A 20,640-nucleotide genomic window follows, 5' to 3' on the forward strand; every position below is an offset into this window, starting at 1 on the left:
GTAGACCAAATGACCTGTGCGAGAGACCTGGGACTTGACCCCAAGGGGACAAGGCGGGTAGTAAGAGGGTCCTATCAGGCGCAAGGTGATTGAGGAAACTTCAGATTTGAGCTTATATCTGCTTCCCAGCTATGACCTTGGGCAAGGCATTTTAAACATTTGGGCCTCAGTTTCTTCACCTGAAAAATGGGCACAGTAATAGTTACCTGGAAGGGCTGCTGTGGGGAGTAAATGACGTGGCCTGTAGTTGGTGGTCAGCAAGCCCTGGAACTTGCTTGTTCACAGAGCACTTTCACAACATTATCTCACCCCTCACCACAGCTCTGAGGGTTCCCAGGGCATGGGCAGAGGGGAGTCCAGCAGGTTCCAGCCAAAGTCACAAAGCTGGAAGGCGACAGAACTAGGATGTGTATTCGGGTCAGATCCTGAGCTGGTGTCACAACACCATGCTGGATGGATCAAGGTGCTGAGGGGTGTGTGTCACCCAGAGTCCCCTAATTGGCCCTCCCTTCCCCTGGAGCCCACCGGAGTTGCCCCAGGTGGGCACCAAACTGCCTTGAGCCCACCACTGACATCCACCCCAAGCAGCCTCTTAGCACCTTAGCCCATGTGAGCCCCAGCTGAGCAGATGGAGAGTCCTCTCCTTGCTACCTCTTGGATCTTTCGAGCTTCCAGAGGCACCCTTTGTTTCCTTACTCCAGGCCTGGGCTGGTAGAATCACAGTCCATGCTTAGCACAGCTTAGTCTGGCCCATCCATTCAGGCCTACTCATTCCTGAGGACACCTATGAAGTGCTCCTTTGGTCCCAGAGCAAAGCTGTACCAGCATTCAAGGGGCAGCCTTCCCAAAATCAGGGTTTTCTGTAGTATAATCAGTCCCCTTACAAATGCCACCCAGCAGTGAAATATCCTCTCTGGCTGCAAGAGTATTCTATCTTCATCTATCTCCCCATCTTCTGGTCTATCTCAAATAGAATCAGACTGGGCTTTGAATAATAAAGACCCCACTTAACAAAAGCCAAAGGTCTATTTTTCTCATAAAAGTCCTGAGGCAGGCGGTCCAAAGCCAGTTTGAAGGTTTTATGCAGTCCTCAGAGACCTAAGCTCCTTCCAGCTCACTGCTCCTCCATCTTGTCTTCATGGTCCAAAATGGCAGCCAAGATTCCAGCCATCACAGCTGCATTTTGGACCATGAAGACAAGTAAGGTCTTGTCTTGAAGACAAGACCATGAAGGCAGTAAGACAGAGGAAGGATAAAGAAGAAGGAGGTGAATGGTACATGCTAGTTTACTTTTTTTTTTTTCTTGGTACTTTACTTTTAAGAAAGATTCCTAGGGCTTCCCTGGTGGCGCAGTGGTTGAGAGTCCGCCTGCCGATGCAGGTGACATGGGTTCGTGCCCCAGTCCGGGAAGATCCCACATGCCGCGGAGCGGCTGGGCCCGTGAGCCATGGTCGCTGAGCCTGCGCGTCCAGAGCCTGTGCTCCGCAATGGGAGAGGCCACAACAGTGAGAGACCTGCGTACAGCAAAAAAAAAAAAAAAAAAAAAAGAAAGATTCCTAGAAAATGACACATGACACTTCTACTTAGTCACACAACTAGCTGCAAGGGAGTCTGGGATAGTTTTAATTCCAGGTAGCCAAGTTCCCAGGTGAAAAGTAGGGCTTGTTTACAGAGGAAAATGGACATTGGGGGTAACTATCTCTGATACCCCATCCCTTCAATAAGCATTTATTGGATACTCCTTGTACTTACCCATGCTATAGTACTAATATGATTAATACCTTAGTATCTCATGAGCTATGAACAGTGCCTGGCATATAATAATTGCTCAGTGACCATTAGTATTACTGCATCAGAGTGCTGATATAAGCACAAGCTTCTGTGAGAGTGGAGAGGAGGTCCCACCTGGGAATGTAGGAGGTCTTTCTTTTTGCTTGATCCTGGAGGGCTGGGATGGTCAACTGTAGCCACTTTAGGACCTTGTGTTACCTCCCTGACCTCCATCCCATCCCACCTCAACCTTCTCTGGGGAACGACTCTGATAACTCTGATAACACCTAAGCATAGGCTCTCCAGGGTGAAAAGTGCAACCATATGTTGGAGAAATTTGGCATCGGTTAGGGTGAGGGGGCTAGTTCTGAAGACCCTGGAATCTTCCTGAAGCCCTAGAATACTCATACTGTAGGCAGTCACACAGTTACTTCTGAAATTGGAAAATAACACTAAAACGCCTCCATCTGACAGCATGGGGGTTGCAGATGCTCTGCGCCCTTCTAAGGTGATCCAGAGGAAGGAAATGCCAGACTCTGCCCTCCGGGGACAACCCTCAACCCAGGGCAGGATGAGGAAGAAGCTGAGAGCTCAGCTACACGGCCTTCCTTGGACTCGTGGAGGTGGAGGAGCCCGGGCAGTGGGTGCCTGGGCTTGGGTACCTCATTCCCTCCCTCTACAGGGACTGTGGAGAGCAAGCTGCTGCTGGCTGACCGCCACTCCAGGCCTGGGAAAACGAGCTACCAGTCCTTCCTGAGCACCAGTGTATGACAGGCCTGTGCCAGGCCTGTGGGGCACAGAGAGCATGGGGTGGGTGAGCCCATGAGCCTCAGGTCCCTTTCCCCAGGGTTCTCTGAAAGCTCCCTCCATCCCTGACCTGGGGAGCCAGATAACACCTCCTCCAGGAAGCCCTCACTGATTTCCCTTGCCAGGTGCCCACCCTCATTGTTCTCCCACAGCCCTCCACTGGGCTTTTTCCAATGCTGCTTGCTCAACTGTCCCCCACCCTTGGCTGATCCCTCTCAATATATCCCCAGTGCCTTGCACACGAGATGAGCTCTGTAGCTATGCATCAACTAATGAACAAGTGAGTGAATGAATGAATGAGTGAGTGAGTGAGTTCCCTGGCTGCCAGGGTGTGGGTCCCCCAGCAAGGAGGCAGAGACCTGCAAGGGTTAACCAGGAGCCCGCCTGTAGTCTGAGGTAAGCAGGGAGCGTATTTGTTCAGGTAAATAAGGAAGGATTACTTATAATGGGAAATCAGGCCCCAGCCAACTCTTCATCTCATGCTGCCTGACTTCCTCCCAGCACATTCCTGCACTCTGCCCGTGTCCACACTGCCTCACAGACCCAGTCCCCTGAGCCCACCGTGGCCTCCCTCGTAAGCCCCTCCGGCTGGGTCTTGCTGTGGTGTCAGCAGGTGGCCCTGGACTGGGGGCAGGGGGCTCCCTACAAGGGCACGCAGCCCTGAGATCTCAGAGGGCCACACCTCGAGGGTGGCCAGGCCCCCAGCGGCCCACCCGATTGCCACCTCTGACCCCAGCCCTGCTGGCCCCTGGTACCACTGGCCCCCCAGATGCCTGGCTGAGACCCAGCAGTGACCCAAGCTGCCCACACCTCCTCCTGGCCCCTGAGGTTGGCACTGCAGCAGACGACTCCTTGGGCACCAGGCAGCTAACGGGTAAGTCCAGTGGGGGGCAGTGCCCTGCCATGGCGGCCTTCCCCTGCCAGCAGTGGGGAGGTGGGTGGTTGAGGGTGCTTTCAAAGCCAGAACTGGTCTCCTGGACATCAGTGACCCTGATCTGGGTCCTTCACCTTCAGAAGCCCCTGATCCCTCTGCATGCTGCCCAGTCTGCCTCCCTGGGCTGACCCCAGAGCCTGGGTGAGCCCCCCTGGCCTGGAGAGGCCTGGGGTACCCCATGTCTGTGACGACCCCATCTGGGCTCCACATTGAGCCCAGCCTTGTCCAGCCTGAGGGGAGGCAGCTTTGTAGGTGCGGAGCCGCAGCCCTGAGACCGGGCCAGTTCTGCTTGGCTAACGAAACACAAGCAGCCTTTCTGCTGCTGCCAGCCACAGCTGCTCTGCCAAGGGAAGGGTCTCTCTGGGGCCTAGTCACGAGTTGGCAGGGGTTTGCTGGAGCCTAGAGGCTCAGGGCCAGGGCCAGGGTCCAGGTTGCAGCAAGGGGTACAGTCCCAGAACCCAGGGGCTGGGTGGGGCAGTGGTGGGCACAGGAGCCAGGGGATCTGGGAAGCTGGGGAGTAACCACCTGGGTGCTTGGGTCCCCAGGGAAGCATGGGGCCTGTGGACCGGAGTCTGGGCACGTGAGGAAAGCAATGGGTTGTGGAGGGACAGGGGTGCTTGAAGGTGCTCATTTCTAGATTTGCCAGATGCCTCCTGTGGGGAGAGAGGGAAGTGGGTGGTGAGGATGACAGGGTAGAAAGCTGAAGGGTCTGGATGGCTGGGGGCTCCCCCTAAGCTGGACAAGGTGTGTGCATGCGTGCGTGCTTGTGCATGTTGGGGAGGGGGAAGCACCCTGAGCTAGTCCCGGGCCTCTCACCTCGCTGCCCTCTGGGCCCAGCCAGCAGCCCGCACCCAGGCCACAGGCGTCGAGTGGCCTGTCCCCTGTATGATGGTCATGGCCTTTCTGTTCCTTCTTGCTTAGGCCTGGGACTTGGCCTCATTTCCTGCCCCCACCTCCCCAATAAACAGCTTCACAGCAACCCCCAATAAAGCAACATCTCCCCACACCAGCTGCTCGGCTGAGTAACAAAGCAAACAGGCATCCGAGCTGCGCCAGTCCCAAGGTGGCGGGCAGGGATGGGCAGGAGACCCCCCACCAGACGGGGGTGCCCAGGCCACGGCTCAGCCTGGCTGGCCAGTCCCACTCGACCCCTGCCCACCTGGGGGAGGGGTTGGAGCCAGGAACTCCCAGCTTGGAGCCCGCCCACCCCCAACTCAGGGAACTTCGGGGAGAGGGAGCATCCTCAGAGCCCCCAGGGAGGTTGGGGTGGTCTCTCGCGGGGTGGGCGACCACCCTCCCCTTTGAGAGCCTGACAGGCGCTATGAGGGTCCCAGAGCTGAAAACTCAGTCCCTGCCAGACTTGGTTATTGTATTACTGATTATAAAACACGTTGGCAGATGTGATGTCATTTGGTTGTCACAAGGACCCTCTGAATTATAGAACTTCTCTTGTCAACCGAGCCTGAGAGAATAGGGTGGCACTCAGTAGATGCTCAGTCAATGCAGAATGTGTGATGCTGGCAGTAAGTAGAAGAACCAGGAGAACCCACTGTCTGCCACTGAGGTCACTGCAGTTAAAACATTAATAACCCTGAAACAACTAGAGCACAACTTTGTGCTAAACGACTTGGTGCAGCTTGAGTATAACCTGGGGACAAGGCCCTCCGGTGGAGGGCAAGAAGGGGCAGGTTAGGACCCACAGTGTGTGACCCTAGGCAAGTCACTTTTCCTCCCTGCACTTGCAGCTCCTTGTCTGTGAAATGAGAGGGTTGGACAAGGTGGCCTCCTTTGTTAACGGAGGCTTCATGGAAGAGGCAACCTGGAGTGGGGTTTTGAAGGCTGTGTAGGAGCTGGTGGAGGCAGGCTGTCTGTCTGGATTTGCCAGCTTTACAAGACTTGTGTGCTTTCCCAGCCTTGTCTCCTAGGCTGAGGTCAGGGGAGGTAGGGGACTCTGGCTCTGGCTCCTCCTAGAGGCCAGGGAGGAGTGAGTGAGGCCAGCAGCTGCCCTGGTCTGGGCTAGAGAGCAGGCTGACCTCGGAGCAAGGTCCAGGCCTCTCCCACCACCGTTTTCAGCTCTCCCCCAGACTCCACCCTTTGGCCCTGCCCCTCCCTCCACCATCACCACCTGCTTCTTCCTTTATTCCCCTCACTCTTCACCTTATTACCTTTCCCTCCCCTCTTCTCCAGTCCCATCCCCTCACCTGCTCCCAGGTGCCACCTTCATGCCTGCTCAGCCCATCATAATTCACAAGGAATTTCCATTTGCCCTCCCCCTCAATCACCACAACCCCTTTAAGACATGCTCTTGACAGACAATTCAATAGATGGGACAACTGAGTCTCTTGCCCCAGTGCCAGACCTAGAGAGCAGGGAGTCAGGGCTCCAAACAGTGCGGGACCCTCCCCCTGCCCCCACCCACACCACATTTCATGCCCCACCCTGTGCCCCCAGCCAGGTGAGTGACCTGTCGGGTGGAACAACTCTTCCCAAAGCAAACTTTGCACAAGCCGAGTTGCCCTGGGCTCTTCCTGACATTTAATGCCAATCTCCTTCCCCTGCCTCGTTTGCATGTTCCCAGCCCAGGAGGTGCCCCCTGCCAGATTCTCCTCTCCCGCTTCTCAGGGGCCTCTGGACTAGGGGAAGGTGAGCCTCCTCTTCCCTCTGGATCACTCCTTCCAGGCCAGGGACTCTGGTGGGGGCCTAATGGACCAGAGCCCACCCCGGGCTGTAGAATGGAGTAATGAGGTTTCTCTGGGCACCACCAGAATCGAAGGGGCCCTTCCTTTTCCCTCCAGCTCTGGGGTTGAGGAGAGTGGTCTGGGAGTGACAGTCTGGGTTAGGGTCCCAGCACCTGGGACTGGTGACAGGGGTGGGGCCCAGGTCTCTGCTCTTGGGGCAGCGAGTTGGTCTGAGGGCTGCTGAGATCCAGCTCTTCCTGCCTCTGACTTCCATTCCAAGTCAGGCTGACAGGCAAGACGGAGGTCATGGGGTCATAGACTCCAGACAGTGTCTGGGCCAGAAAAGCTCTGGGAGATGACTTACCCAGTGGGAGAACAGAGGAGGAGACTGAGGCCCAGAGGGGACCAGGGGCTGCCCAGGGCCTTACATATGGTGGGAACAGGGCAGAATATGAATCCACATCTCCAGATGCTGAGGCCTCGAGTTCTTTCCAGACCACACACCCTTTGGAGCAAACTCAAATACAGGGGTGAGCTTGGGGCTGAGGTGGGTCCCCGTACCTCCAGGCTTCAGGCATCGGTGCCACCCAGACCCCCCCAGGGCGACTTTTGTGGGGCTGGGGTTTTCTAGGGCTGGGCCCGCAGGTAGCCTGAGCGAGGCGACAGGGGTGGTCAGCAGGGGTGATCCTAGAGGTCGGAAAATGCCAAGTCATCAGCACCATCTGGAAAGAGGGCACCTTGAGTTCCAATCCCTGCCCGGTCACCATGGACACGTGCCCTGAGGCAGCCACCGCCCCCTGCCTGTCAGGTGGGAATAATCCTGGCTGCGCCACTGCCCCAGAAGACAGTGGGAGAGCCAAAGCAGTTTATTTAGTTGGACTTCACTTTGTCCCTGGAAGAGTTGGAGGCGATGTCAGTGGCGGGGTGTGTGGGGGGGGATTGGGGGTGTTGGATGCCCATGGTACCCACACCACGGGAGCAAATGGGAGACAGTGCTGGTACAAACGTGCCTTCGGGCTCCTGGCTGCCCCTGGGAACTGTGGGCAAAGCAGACCTGACCATAATTCCTTGATGTTACCTGACTCGTTTGTTTCCTGTCCCCCATCCTCCTGCTACCTGGCCCTGTTCCCTAACTCCCTACTCCCAAGTCTCCCTGGGCCCGTGGGCTGGCTCCCCAAGTTAAATCTTCCCAAGTTGAACCTTTGCTCCTGCTAATTGGATCCAGCTAGTTTCTCTTCTTTTCTTTTCCTTTTTTTGCCCGCGCCACGCAGCATGTGGGATCTTAGTTCCCTGACCAGGGATCAAACCCGCGCCCTCAGCAATGAAAGCGTGGAGTCCTAACCACTGGACCGCCAGGGAATTCCCTGGATCCAGCTAGTATGAAGAGCAGTTTCAAAGGACGAGGGAGCTGGGTTTTCATGGGAGGGCAGGAGTTGTCCAAGGAGCAGTGAGGGGGCTGGAGGGAGAGTAGCAGCGTGGGAAGGGAATGTCTAGGGGAGCAGGAAGGCTGAGGCCAGAGGCAGGGAGGGTTCAAGGAAGCTAGACAGGTGCAGGCAGGCCCAGGGCACTGGATTGGGCAGGCCCGGCTTCTCTCCAAGGTGCTGACCAGCTGACTGGGGGTTGGGGGGACAGGCCCCTGTGGCCCCTGCCCACTCTGCATGGCTCCTGGCCAGGTCCTGATCGCACCCCCAAAGCCCCCTGATTCCAACCCATGAATGCAGGCCCAGAGGTTTGGAGGGAGGGAGGGAAGGGCTGACAACAGTGGGGAAACTGGAGGAGGTCTGCCCCCAGTTGGTGGAGTAGGCGGCTCTGGGCAGAGTGGCAGGCTCTGTCTCACCCTGGCCCCAGCCTCTCGCCCTCAGCGCTCTTCTCACGGGGCCTGCAGCTGGGGTGCTGGGCTCTGGGCAGACTAAGGTTGTGTCTCAGGATTGAGGTGGGGGCTCAGGCATATTTACCCTACCCACCACCCCCTTGGGGGTAAGATCTGAGCCTGGATTGAGCAGGACGTGAGAGACAGGCTCCAACCCCATGACAGCCCAGGGCCTTAGTAAAGACTCTGGTAACTCCATTTCCCTGGGGCTGTGGTTTTAGGAGATATCTGAGCATCTTTTGCATGTCAGGATGGGAGTGAGAACCTGGAGGCCGGGGAGTTGCCTCCCAAGGGGCAGGAAACAGCTGCTGTAAGTCTCTAACTTTGGGTCCCTCTGCCTTCTCTCCTTGCTCTGCCTTCCTGGGAGAATTCGAGGCACTGAAAAGAAGTGGCCCAGGTGGCTAATCCCTCTGGCTGCTACCCTGCGAATCCGCCTTGTTTCTGGGCCTTGGCCTCCGCCAGCTGTTATCAAATTTCTTTGTCTGGAGTCAGAGCCAGTACCTCTGAGGCAGGAGGGAGGCAGGACATGCTGAGCCTTAATCCAGACACGTGGCTTAATCCAGAAAAGACCAGCTCGAGGTTTGGAAGCTGGAGCCATTGCTCAGGAGACGGGCAGCCCCTCGGGGCCAGAGGCTGTCAGGAGGGACCTGGACCTGGCAAAGCCTGGGCTTGTCCCAGGACCCTAGGCCTATGGTGCAGTGGTCCTGGCTCTGCTGTGTGACTGTGGACACATCCCTGCCACTCTCTGAGCCTTATTTTCCCAGGGCACATGTGTCCCCATGGGTAGACAATCACCCATGAATGTAATCACAGCTGAATTGCATGGCACAAATGGGGAGAGCTGGAAAGTCAGAGGAGAAAGCTGCTGGGGACGGCTCCCTGGGGGAGGAGGGTTTTGGGCTAAACTGTGATGAGAAGAAAGGGGCATCTTGGGCAGGGGGACGACAAAACAAGAGAAAATAGCCATGTCATGCCCACAGCACAGGGGCCAAGGGAGAAGCACCGTTCTCATCAGAGCCTGGATATGTGGTCACCATGTTGATCTCTGGTTCTGGTCCAGACCCTGCCCTTAACCACTGAATACATCTGTTTCCCGCTCTGGCCTTCACTGTTCCCATCTATAGGGATCACATAGTATACGGTCCCTTCCAGCTCTGATTATCTGGCTCAGAGGTAGGCGCCAGCCACTGGGATCAGGCAGGGCAGGCAGTGGGGAACCATGGGAGGTTCTAGAGCCCAGGGGTGCCTGATGAAAGGGTTTTGGAGGGAAATGAACTTGACAGTGCAGTGGAGTGAGCAGCTAGGAGGCGGGCAGGAACTTTGGAGGACCAAGCTACCTGATCAGGAGGTGGGCAGGACCCTGGGAAGATGGGACCGTCCGGAGCCTCAGAGGGAACGTGGTACAATGAGCAGAGCCCGCACATGGCCAGCTGGGGACCTCGGGCAAAAGCTGCACAACCTCTCTGAGCCTCACAGTCCACGTCTATAAAACAGGGCTCTCGAGTCCCCTGTGGGTAGTAAAAGGGTAACATGTACCAACGCTCTGGGCCCAGGAGGTGCTCCCCGTGTGTTCTCTTCCCTCCCAAGTCCAGTCCTAGAGCCTGGAGGAGGTGCCAGGGATGCAGGCTGGGCACACCAGCCCCTGGCTCCCTGATCAGTAAACCCAGGTCCCCCACGCTTGGCTGCCGGGGTCCGAGCCTTCTGCACCACCTCCCCACCTGCGGACAATCGGCTCTTGCCTCCTGCCGCATGGTTAATCATTAACTTTTTTTTCACTAGATAGGTGTTGGAGCTGGGACCAAGCCTTGGTTGAGAGCAGGTTCCTTGGCGTTTAGGAGCAAGGTGACGGGGAGCTGGAATGTGGGGTGTGGAGGAGGAGGTGGGAGTTCTCTGCTGGTGAAGGAGCCCCGGGCCAGGAGCCGGAAGTCTTTTAGTTCTCTGCACCATAACTTCCCCACCACAGCGTAGGAATGAGCCTAAGGCCTGAGCTGCCGCTCTCCCGGGAGGGAACGAAGGCGAGGGCTTCAAAGCTCACTTGACAAATGTGTCAGGGATGTGTCATCACGTCCCCACCTGGCAAATGCTGCCACCTGTCCTGCCCATTCATCCTCACTGACCCCTCACACTGTGCCCCGAAGCACAGCAGCTGCCTCCCATCCTACCTGTGGCCGAGGCCAAGCAAACAGGAGGGCCACGAGGGAAGCAAGTTCCCCCGCTTCTCGGGAAAGGTTCCGTCTCCCTGGCACCCGGCCCAAGGTGTTGGCAGGGACTGTCCTAACGTGGCAGGCCGGGGAGTTCTGGGGACGTGGATGGGGCGGGAAGCAGGAAGGGGGTGATGAGGGAAGGGTGGGGTTGAGAGGGGCTCTCCAGGGGTGGGGCCACCCAGGGGGTAGGGTGTGGACACAGGCTGGGGCGGGGACCCAGGGATAGAGCGGGCTGTTGGCTCTGCTTGGGTAAATAATGTGGACCCACAGCACACACGTGTGTTTGCACAGAAGGACTTGAAATGATTCCAGGCCTGCCCTCTGTCCCCCGCAAGCCCGGCTCCCCGATGCCTGCCCACCCCACCCCACCCTGACCTCTCCTTCCTTGTCACTTAAAGGAGCCCTTGAAAGGGAGATGCAAAATGAAAGTGAACAAACACTCTTCTCTCTTTCTTGCGTTCTCTCCGCCACGGAAAAGCAGGGCCGCCGTGTACAGTTGGGAAGGTTGGGCACTGCACAAGATGGGGGACAAGGGTGAGCTGAAGTTCCACTTGGGCTCCATTTACCAAGCCACGCCACCCAGAGAGAAAAGGGCATCATTTTCTGAGTTGTACGCAGTTGCACCAGCTGCGGCCCTAGAGAAGCCAGAGCCTTCCAAACGGGGTTCTCTCTCTGCCTCACTTGCACGTTGAGGCTGAGCAAGTCAGTCTCACGAGGTGACTGGAGAAGGGCCAGGGAGCCCCCGCCCCACGGTCCTGGTGCAGCGCAGCAAATCCCACCGTTAGAGAGTCTACCACTCGTTCCAGTAAAGCCTACCCCTCTTACTGGCCAGATGCCTTCAAAGCAGCAATTTGCAAACTTGAGCACTCATCAGAACCACCCAACGGACCTGTAGAAACGCATCGCCAGGAATTCCCTGGCGGCACAGTGGTTAGGACTCTGTGCTCCCACGGCAGGGGGCCCAGGTTCAATGATCAGGGAACGAAGTTCCCACAAGCAGTGAGGCGCAGCCAAAACAAAAAGAAAAAAAAAGAAAGAAATGCACTGCTGGAAAAAAAAAAAGAAACGCATTGCTGGGCCTCCCCCCGCCCTACTTTCCCCCCCCCACCCCCCACCCCCGAGCTTCTGATTCAGTTACTCTGATGAGGGCCTAAGAATTCAAGTTCCTCAAAAGTTCCTGGGTGGTGCTGATGCGGCTGCTCCCGGCACCACATTTTGAGAACACTGTTTAAAATGTAAATACCCCCAAGAAAGGACACACATTAACTTGCCCTTAACAGGTTTACCTGCTCCTTTCCTCCTTTCGGAATGATCCCCTGTGTTATGGGGAACATATGTTGTTGGTAATCTTCCACCTCTGTCCTGATTTATTCTTGAGTTTTGAGCCCACAAATCATGGAAATATCCCAGGGACCCCAGTTCTTTGGTGTATGTACATCTCGCAAGTTCCCTGCCTCACCCAAAGCACGGACTCCAATATGGGGCTCAGAGAAAAGGGTCCAGGGGAAGCAGAGCCTGGAGACCCATGGGGAGGGACACTGTAGTTCCTCGTGTTGAGGCCAAATGGTGCCCCTTGGGAGCTATTGGGGCGGCAGGTAGGAGAGGAGTGGGGTCTGACTTGCTGAGGGACCCATTTGTCCCCCAGGGCCTGGGCCTTCTGACCAGCCCCTGCAGCTGTGGGGAAAGTGGGCCTGTAGGTCTGCACCTGGCACCTCCCACCTTGGGAGCTGTGAGTTCTTCTGGGCGTGAGGGGAGAGAAGAGGGCCTGGGAGCTGGGAGGGGCTGGGCAAGCACCTTTCAGGAAAGGACAAGGAGGGTAGGTACCAGGAACCCAACCCTGAGTAGGGGCGGGGCCAAGCACACGTGTACGTTGTTGTTCAGTGACCACCTCAGCAGCGTTAGGCCGGGAATTTATTCGCACCCGCCAAGTGGCCCTGTGGGAGAGGAAGGGGGTCCGCCTCCCCAACCTGGGAGGAGATTCTACCCTGCCACACCCCTCACTTGCTCCTTTCATTCTTCACCCGGCTGGTGGAGATGATGGTGACCTTCTCCCTTCCCTACCCGCTCCAAGGTCAGAGTAAAAGAAAACAAGCTTTGCTACAGCAGAAAAGATTAGGTTAGCTCTTAGAAGGAGCTTCCTCGACAGGACAGGGGACTGGGATCTGGGTGGGGGCCGGCCCAGGGACAGAGGGCTGGATATTAAAGACTTCTTGTCCAGGCCTCAGTTTGCTCATCTGCCAAATGGGACTAATTGTGCCTTCCATTGTGAGGACTGAAAGAGGTCAAGAGCCTCAGAAGATTGTTTTAAACAGGCTACACGTGTAAAGATTTGCTGCTTGCAGCCAACCTGGCTTCCCTGGGGAGTAAGGGAGCTGTCTGTTTACCGTCCTGCCCACTCCCACCCCACTGGCTTTCCAGCCACAAGACCTGTCTTCCCAGCCCTGTCCTAGCTGCCCAGTGACCCGGAAGCCCCAACTCTCTCCCAGGCCCAGCCACTGCCCGCTGGGCTCCTCATCTCTGTAACCAGCTTAGCAGCCCCCATGGGGATGGGGAAGCAGCCAGGACCTGACTCTCCTTCCTTTTTTATTTCTGTAGACGCAGCCGCCAGCCCAAGCAGCAGCGGCATGGGCAGCGCCAGCCCGGGCCTGAGTGGCGTCCCCCCAAGCCGCCTCCTGCTGCCCCCCGACACTGTGCTACGGACTGGCCTGGAGAAGGTGGCAGTAGGGGCAGGGGCAATGGGGCCCGAGAGACGGGACTGGAGCCCCAGCCCACCTGCCACACCTGAGCAGGGCCTGTCCACCTTCTACCTCTCCTACTTCGACATGCTGTACTCCGAGGACAGCAGCTGGGTGGCCAAGGGCCCCGGGGCCAGCACTCGGGAAGAGCCGCCCGACGAGCCCGAGCAGTGCCCCGTCATCGACAGCCAAGCCCCGGGGGGCAGCCTGGACCTGGCGCCGGGTGGGCTGACCCTGGAGGAGCATTCACTGGAGCAGGTGCAGTCCATGGTGGTGGGCGAGGTGCTCAAGGACATCGAGACGGCCTGCAAGCTGCTCAACATCACGGCAGGTGAGCCCCTCCTCACGCCCCCCTCCGCCAGGGGGACACAGGCCAGCGGAGGTCACAGGGAGGTGTGGGGGCACCGCCTGGTGCACTGTGGTCACCCCCAGAGATGCTGGTGCTTCTACACGTACACTCAGCCCCTAACACACAGCAGCTGCGAGCCTGGGATCCAAGGTTCCCACTCTCTCTGTGCCCCAGCCGCACCAGCCCAGTGTCCCCACTTGGTAGGTGCCGGGTGAAGCAAATACGAGCTCTACACCGTCTGGCCCACCTCCTCCTCTCACACTTAAATCCACTCTCCCCTTATTCACTCTGCTCCAGCCACTCCTGCCCCTTTGCTGTTACCGCAACACACACACCTCAGGACCTTTGCACTTGCTGGCCCCTTAACCCAGAGCACTCTTCCCCTACATACCTACCTGGCTCACCCCTCACCTCCTTCAGGTCTTGATTCAAATGGCACCATCTCGATGAGGCCTTTCCTGACCCCTCTATTGAAATTGCTGCCCATACCCCCACGTCTTATTCCTCCAACCTGCTTTATTTCTCTCACGTTTCCTACCGTCTGATATGCTGCATATGTATCTTGTTTACTGACTGTTTCCCCCACTGGAATGTACATGCCCCGAGGGCAGGGATTTTCATTTGTTTTGTTCACTGCTACATCCCCAGTTCCTAGGATGTTACCTTGTACATAATAGATGCTCAATAAACAATCACTTAACATACCAAGCCCTGTTCTAGCACTGGGGAATTCAGCGTGAACATAGCACAAAGGCTCCTTCGTTCACGAAGCTAATGTTACAGTGACAAAACAGATCATAAATAAATAGGATAATGTATCACTGGTCCAGTGGGGATGAGGGCTCTGATGAGGGGGGGCACATCAGGAGGCCAGGCACGTGTCTGCGAGGGCCTGGAAGGTGTGGTTACGGAGCTTATGCTACTGGTTGAGGGGCTGCTGGGTCTCCAGTCCCCTGTCCCTCCATCATCTCTCCAGCTTTGGGCAAGCCTGACCCATCTCCTTGGCCTTTGGGCCCTGGCATCTGAGACTCGCACACAGGAAGGGTCTTCAGGCATCGCTTAGGCCTGGCTCCTCCTCCTCAGTCACCCAGGCCCAGCCCCTGCCACCTAGTAGTCCCAGCTGAGGTCCCGCCTTGAGGCAGCTCCTGCCCAGGCCCCATCCTCCAGTGGCCCAATGCCAGCCCCCAACCCAGGAGCTTTTCCCACGGTGCCTCCGCTCCCACACCGAGTTGGGGAGGGCCCTGCCCTCTAAACAATAGGGACAGAAACAAATTGCTTTGACCCTGAGGAAGAAAATAGGTTTATTAAGTGAGGGCAGGCCAGTCTGCAGGTCACCCAGCTTAGACCACAGCGTTCACTTGGAGGCCCCATTGTGTCTGTGCCTGCAGCTTGGCCACCACCCACGTGCCCTGCTGGGCTCACCCCAGGGCAGCTCCCCAGGGAAACTTATAGGACCAAGCCAGCCACTCGCCTCCGGGCCTTGGCCCCATGGCCACCCTGTACCCTGCCACCGCTCCCCCACATTTGGTGCACGTGCACTGAGCAGCTCCCCAGCACCCAGCCCTTTGTTAGGTGTTGGACGAGGGAATGGAACTCTCTCTGTGCCTCAGTTTCCTCATCTGTAAAACACAGTGCGGGTGGAGAGTGGGGTTTGTAGAGCTAATTCTTGGTTGGGTTTTTCTCTGGTTCTTTGAAGGGTTTGGGGAAGGCAAGAGGCATCTGGGAAAGAAAGAAGCTTGGGTGTTTCTGGTTTAATGTCACTGTCCCGTCCAGGGCTGTGGCTCCCCAAAAGGCCCTTTGGAGGGGCTGGAGGGGTCTGGGAGGACCTGAGGTCCAGGTGAGATGGGGGTGCAGAGGCCCCAGGCTGCCCTGCCCTGAGCCATGTTTGCTTCAAGGGCCCTGGTTCCTTCCTGTCACTGCCCCCTTCTTCGGTACCCCCTCCACAGAGCCCCTCAAGGCCCCATGTGGCCTGGCCTGGCCCCATCTCAGGAGTGCGTGGTCCCAGGCCACCAGTTCCTATGGAGGCTGCATCAGAGCAGAGGGGCCACCTTGGGGGTGGTGCCCTCAAGCAGCCTCCAGGGCTGAAGGAGTGTCTCTTGCCCAGACCCTGTGGACTGGAGCCCTGGCAACGTGCAGAAGTGGCTCCTGTGGACAGAGCACCAGTACCGGCTGCCCTCCGTGGGCAAGGCCTTCCAGGAGCTGGGGGGTAAAGAGCTGTGTGCCATGTCGGAGGAGCAGTTCCGCCAGCGCTCGCCCCTGGGCGGGGACGTGCTGCACGCCCACCTGGACATCTGGAAATCAGGTGGGACAGGCGTGGGTAGAATGCCCCACCCCCCACCCCCCACTGCGGGCTGCAAGCCAGGGACACCAAGGGGAACAGTTAGGTCAGCATGCCTGTCCGGAGGCTACACTCCACTGGGTAGGCAGCCCCTTGTCCCAATCTGGGTTCTGTTCTGAATCCCAACCCCAATGACAGCTGCCTCCCCGGATCCTGGGTGAACTCTCCAGCCCTGACCCACTGCCTACCCTGGTCAAGGCCACAGAACTTAGGACAGAGCACATGGGAAGTTAAAATTAGAAGTTAGACTGTGAGGACACAGGACATCAGATACTCTAAGTCCTTCTTCTTTGTCCTTTTTAAAATTTTGTGTTTGTTTTCTGTTGTTTTCATTAAAGAAGAAATGAGGTAATAAACGTGCAGGATTTTTTAAAAGACCATCGTGAACAACAGTATACCATGAAGAATAATCCTCCCTCCCACCTACCCCGGCCCTCCAATCCCCCTCCCTAGAGGCAACCACTGTTGCCAGTTTTGTGAGTACCTTGCCAAGGAAAGTCTATGCATATACAAGCAAGAGTAAGTGTGACTTCTACCCCTTTCTAACATGAATAGTACGAGTATCACGCTGTTCTGTACTGAACAGCGTATCCTGGGTCTTGTTTCCCATCACTCTCTATACAGCTGCCCCAGTTTTGATGGCTGCATGCCAACCCCTTAATGTTTACTTGGTCTCAATCTTATCGGGCGCCCAGTGTGCCCTGCACAGAGCCGTGCACTTCAGAGGGGTCAGTCCTCGCTCCACGAGTCAAGGCCCCTGCCCCTCAGGGCCCAGGGTGAATAAAAGGACAGGTCCCACTCTCATGGCTCAGAAACCAGTGTCCTGCCCCAGCCCAGGCCCCTTGCCGGGGTCTGGCAAGAGCAGTGGACAGTGCCAGGCTATAAGCCGGGTGGTGGTGTGGATAGAAGCTGGCAGCTTCCGCCTCCCACTGCTTGTCTGGGGAGGGGGTCAGGTGGAGAGCAGGAGGGGATGGTGGTGCTCGGGGAGCTTGGCAGCTGGAGGGCAGGAAGTGTTTTTATTATGCTGGGCACCGTGCAGGCTTCACCACCCTGCATCCTTGCAAGACCTGTGAGGGGGTGTCCCAGCCCCATTTCACAGGTGACAGAAGGGAGGCAAAGCAAGGCTTGACTTCCACTCCTCTCTGAACAAGGGGCTGCCTGCAGGGCCTCTAAGGCCCCTCCCAGCTCCGAAATCCTACCTTTTCTTCCAGGAGGAGGCTTTGTAAACAGCTGGTCTTCACAGGCTGGCAGGAGGGAGGGAGCCACGGGGGGGCTTCTCTGGCCCCACAGTTCCACCCAAATGCCCTCCTCCTCCCTTGGGGGGGTCTCTCTGGCCCCCAACTTCCTCTCCTTGTCCCGCAGCGGCCTGGATGAAAGAGAGGACGTCCCTGGGGGCGATTCACTACTGTGGTGAGTCAGGCAGGGCAGGGAGGCGGCCGGGGCTCTGGGGTCTGGGGGTGGGCTGGGGCAGCCATTGGAGAAGGGGGCTCCCCACTCACCGCCACCCTCCCTGGCTGCCCAGCGTCGACCAGCGAAGAGAGCTGGACGGACAGCGAGGTGGGTTCATCCTGCTCCGCGCAGCCCATCCACCTGTGGCAGTTTCTCAAGGAGCTGCTGCTGAAGCCATACAGCTATGGCCGCTTCATCCGGTGGCTCAACAAGGAGAAGGGTGAGCAGTGCCAGGGGCAGGAGGGGAGGGGGCTGCTGGGAGCCTGTGGTCCTGCCAGGCGCTGGGCAGGGAGGGTTGGGGGCAGGGCAGAGGGCTGGAGCTGCCCCCACCTTTGCCCTGAATGCCGCACACGCACTCTTACTGGACCGGCCCAGGGTCTGTGTGCCGTCTGTGTCCACGCGTGTTCCCCGGCTGGGCTCTGCCTGTTGAGGGTCCCCAGTGACACACGGTGCCTGGGACATAGCAGGGCCTTAAGACTCTGCTGAGAACCGGACACGGTCTTTACCCTCAAAACATCAGAGCTTGACGGAGGAGACTGATGGTATCCAATGAAAACTACAGTGCGGGCAACAGAGGTAATATTAGATTTTCAAGTAGCCACAATTAAAAATTTTTTTAAACAGGTGAATTTAATTTTAATAATACATCTGTTTAATCCAATGTTATAAATTCGTATAATTTCAACATATGATCGATACAAAAATTATTAATGAGGTATTTCCTAAGTCTTTGAAATCTGGTATACATTTTATGCTTACAGCACACCTTACTTCAGACCAGCCACATTTCAAGGGCTAAGAGCCACATGTGGCTAGTGGGGACCACACTGGACAGCAACAAGGCTGGATGGTGTGCGGGTGTGTGTTTTAGAAAAGGCTCGGAGCCAAGAAACCTGGGTTCTAGGCCCCCTCCTGCCATTAGTAGCCGTGGGCTCCTGGACCCCAGTCTTCATGTTTGTGAAATGGACTAGATTCATTCATCCAGCAAACCTTCCCTGTGCACCTCCTCTGGTTCCACACTTGCTCAGCCGACATTTATGGAGGGTTACAGTGTCCTGAGGGTGTGGGGAGAATTCAGCGGTACCCCATCCTCCAGGGACCTACAGTCTTGCAGGAGAACCAGCAGTGAAATGAGCTGGTGTGCAGAATGTGTTGGGCTGTGATGGGGTCAGCTGTGCCTGGGTCCAGGAGGGCTTCACAGAGGAGTGACTTTGGGGCTGAGTGTGGAGCACGGGAAGGGGTTAGGAGGGGTGGAAAAGTTCCTGCACAAGGTGTGGTGATCCCGTGTGTATATTTGAGACTGAGAGTGAGCCGGTACTCCAGGGAGACTGTCCCATGAGGGCAGGGAGATCAGGGAGGGTGGCGTGGTCTGGGGAGCCTGCCTGGAGAGGGTGTGCTGACCTGGGCTTTGCCAGGTGGTTTAGAATGAGAACTGGGGGTATTAATGAGTAATAGTTCATCCTAAGGGGTACTTCCTTCAGGCTCTGCTCTAAGCGCTTTCCGTACGCACTCAACAACACGATGATCACTACAACCCCCTCTTACTGACAGGAAAACGGGGTCTCAGACAACTTCTAAAGGTAGAAAATGGCAGAGCCAGGATTCCAACCCAGGTCAGCCTGGCTCCAGATCCACTCTTTCCACCATCTCCTACCAATTAATCCTGCCAGAAAGGGCTGTGTGGGCTTGAAGTGTCTGAGAATCGCAAAGCGGTCTTTCAGGCTCGGGAACTGCACGGGTGACCTTGCCAAATGAGCCATGTCTGCAGCCCGGAGCCCCGCAGGGCTTCTGCGTAGGGTGTGCACACCCCACACTTAGGAGCAGAGGCTGGCAAGGATCAGGCCTTCAGGGCCCTAAGTCGCCAACCAACGTAATGCAGGTTCACCCTGCACCAGGAGGTCTGTGAGTCCGTGGTAGGATTTACCACTTCCTGGGCCCTGTGGAACACCCTTCCCACATGTTCCTTTAACCCTCACCACAACCATGGGAGAAGGTATCGTGGCCCAGCGCCTGGCCCTACCCCGGGCGACTCTAGCCCCCCTGGCTGCGAGAGACTGACCTGCTGGTCTTGGTCTTTCTCCTTCCTGCCGCCCCGCCTGCACTGCTGGCTCTCTCTGGGCCCTCCTGCTGCCCCAGGCATCTTCAAAATCGAGGACTCCGCGCAGGTGGCCCGGCTGTGGGGCATCCGCAAGAACCGCCCCGCCATGAACTACGACAAGCTGAGCCGCTCCATCCGCCAGTACTACAAGAAGGGTATCATCCGCAAGCCGGATATCTCCCAGCGCCTGGTCTACCAGTTCGTGCACCCCATCTGAGTGCTGCGGCCGGGCCCCGGGCCCGGACCTTGCCCTCGCCAGACCTCCCTCCTGCCTGCCCGCCCTGCCTCAGCCAGACCCGGAGCTGGGCGACAGGGCAGTCTGCTGGCATCCGGAGTTCAAGGTCAGGGAGGGGATGGCCCCTCGCTCCACGGGTGTCAGTGAGCTCTCCGGGGCCCGAGGGACCCCGGGGTGGGCGTGCTTTCTCTTTGGGCCTCGCTGCTCCTGCGCCCAGTCCACTGGAGGACGGTGGAAGCCAGGGCTGTTCTCAGTGTTCATGGCACCCCAGGGAAGGCCCTCCCTCCACCCAGCCTCTGACCCCAGAAGTTCCAGAGCAGAGCCGACAGAACCGCAGTGACTTGGCCAAGGCCACTCGCAGTCCAGTGCCCTCTGCCACCCATTCTGTACCATGCCTGGCATGGTGCAGGGACCTACACCCCCCAAGTTGGGAAGCCAGGGGTGCCCTGGGGATGGATAATAAAGATACTAGAGAATTGACATGGCCCCAGTGTCCTACGTACGGTGAGGGAGTGGCACAGCCTGGAGGCCATCAATGCTCAAAAGGCTGTGGTCACAGGGGCCTGGGGTGGTCAAGGGAGGCTTCCTGGGGGAGGTGGCATTGAGCTGAGCCTAAAAGGAAAGGGGCAGTTGATTGGTAGAAGCAGTGGGAAAGAGGCAGTGAGTCCTCAAGGCCAACGAGGGGCTGGACTGGCCCTCATCTCCCCTGACCTGGTGTCAGCTGGAAGGAGGGCGTGGGCTGGGGCTGAAAAGGGTCTACGGCAGGACTGGAGAGATGGTGGCGTCCTTCCCATCCTCCTGCCCTGCTTTAGATCAGGACTTTCCCCTGGGGTGGGCCGAGGGCTGCCCCTCTCGTGAGGGGGTCCACAGCCCTTGCCTCTGCTTGGCCACCTGAAGGGGCTCTGGGCTGGGCAGCAGGGCTGTGGGAGAGGATGGAGCCTTCAGTCTTCCTCATGGGACACTGGCTCTGCAGCAAACAAGAGTGGAAGAGAGGTTGGCTTGCTGGCAATTCCTCTCTTGAGAGAAGCCACAGACCTCCTCAGGGGCCCGGAAGCTGTGAGCCCTGCAAGCTAGGTGTGAGGGGCCAGGGCTCCTGACGGGAAAAAGGGGTGGGTCTGAGTGTTCATCTGTGTGCTGAGGGAGATGGAACCCACCGCCTTCTTTCCTGGGCAA

General features: G+C 57.5%; 1 protein-coding gene across 1 annotated transcript; it reads left to right on the plus strand.

Annotated features, from left to right (window-relative positions):
- Positions 1-11,966: 11,966 nt before the first annotated feature.
- On the plus strand, positions 11,967-19,846 carry SPDEF (SAM pointed domain containing ETS transcription factor). The gene is made up of 5 exons (XM_022581658.3): positions 11,967-13,329; positions 15,452-15,649; positions 17,048-17,095; positions 17,208-17,354; positions 19,271-19,846. Exons 1-5 carry the CDS (start codon positions 12,804-12,806, stop codon positions 19,447-19,449), a joined length of 1,098 nt encoding a protein of 365 aa, XP_022437366.2. The 5' UTR covers positions 11,967-12,803; the 3' UTR covers positions 19,450-19,846.
- The last annotated feature ends 794 nt before the right edge of the window (positions 19,847-20,640 follow it).

Source organism: Delphinapterus leucas, chromosome 10, assembly GCF_059928025.1.
Source record: "Delphinapterus leucas isolate spDelLeu-1000000601 "Yukka" chromosome 10, BTC_Dleu_Yukka2, whole genome shotgun sequence".
NCBI classification, from domain to species: domain Eukaryota; kingdom Metazoa; phylum Chordata; class Mammalia; order Artiodactyla; family Monodontidae; genus Delphinapterus; species Delphinapterus leucas.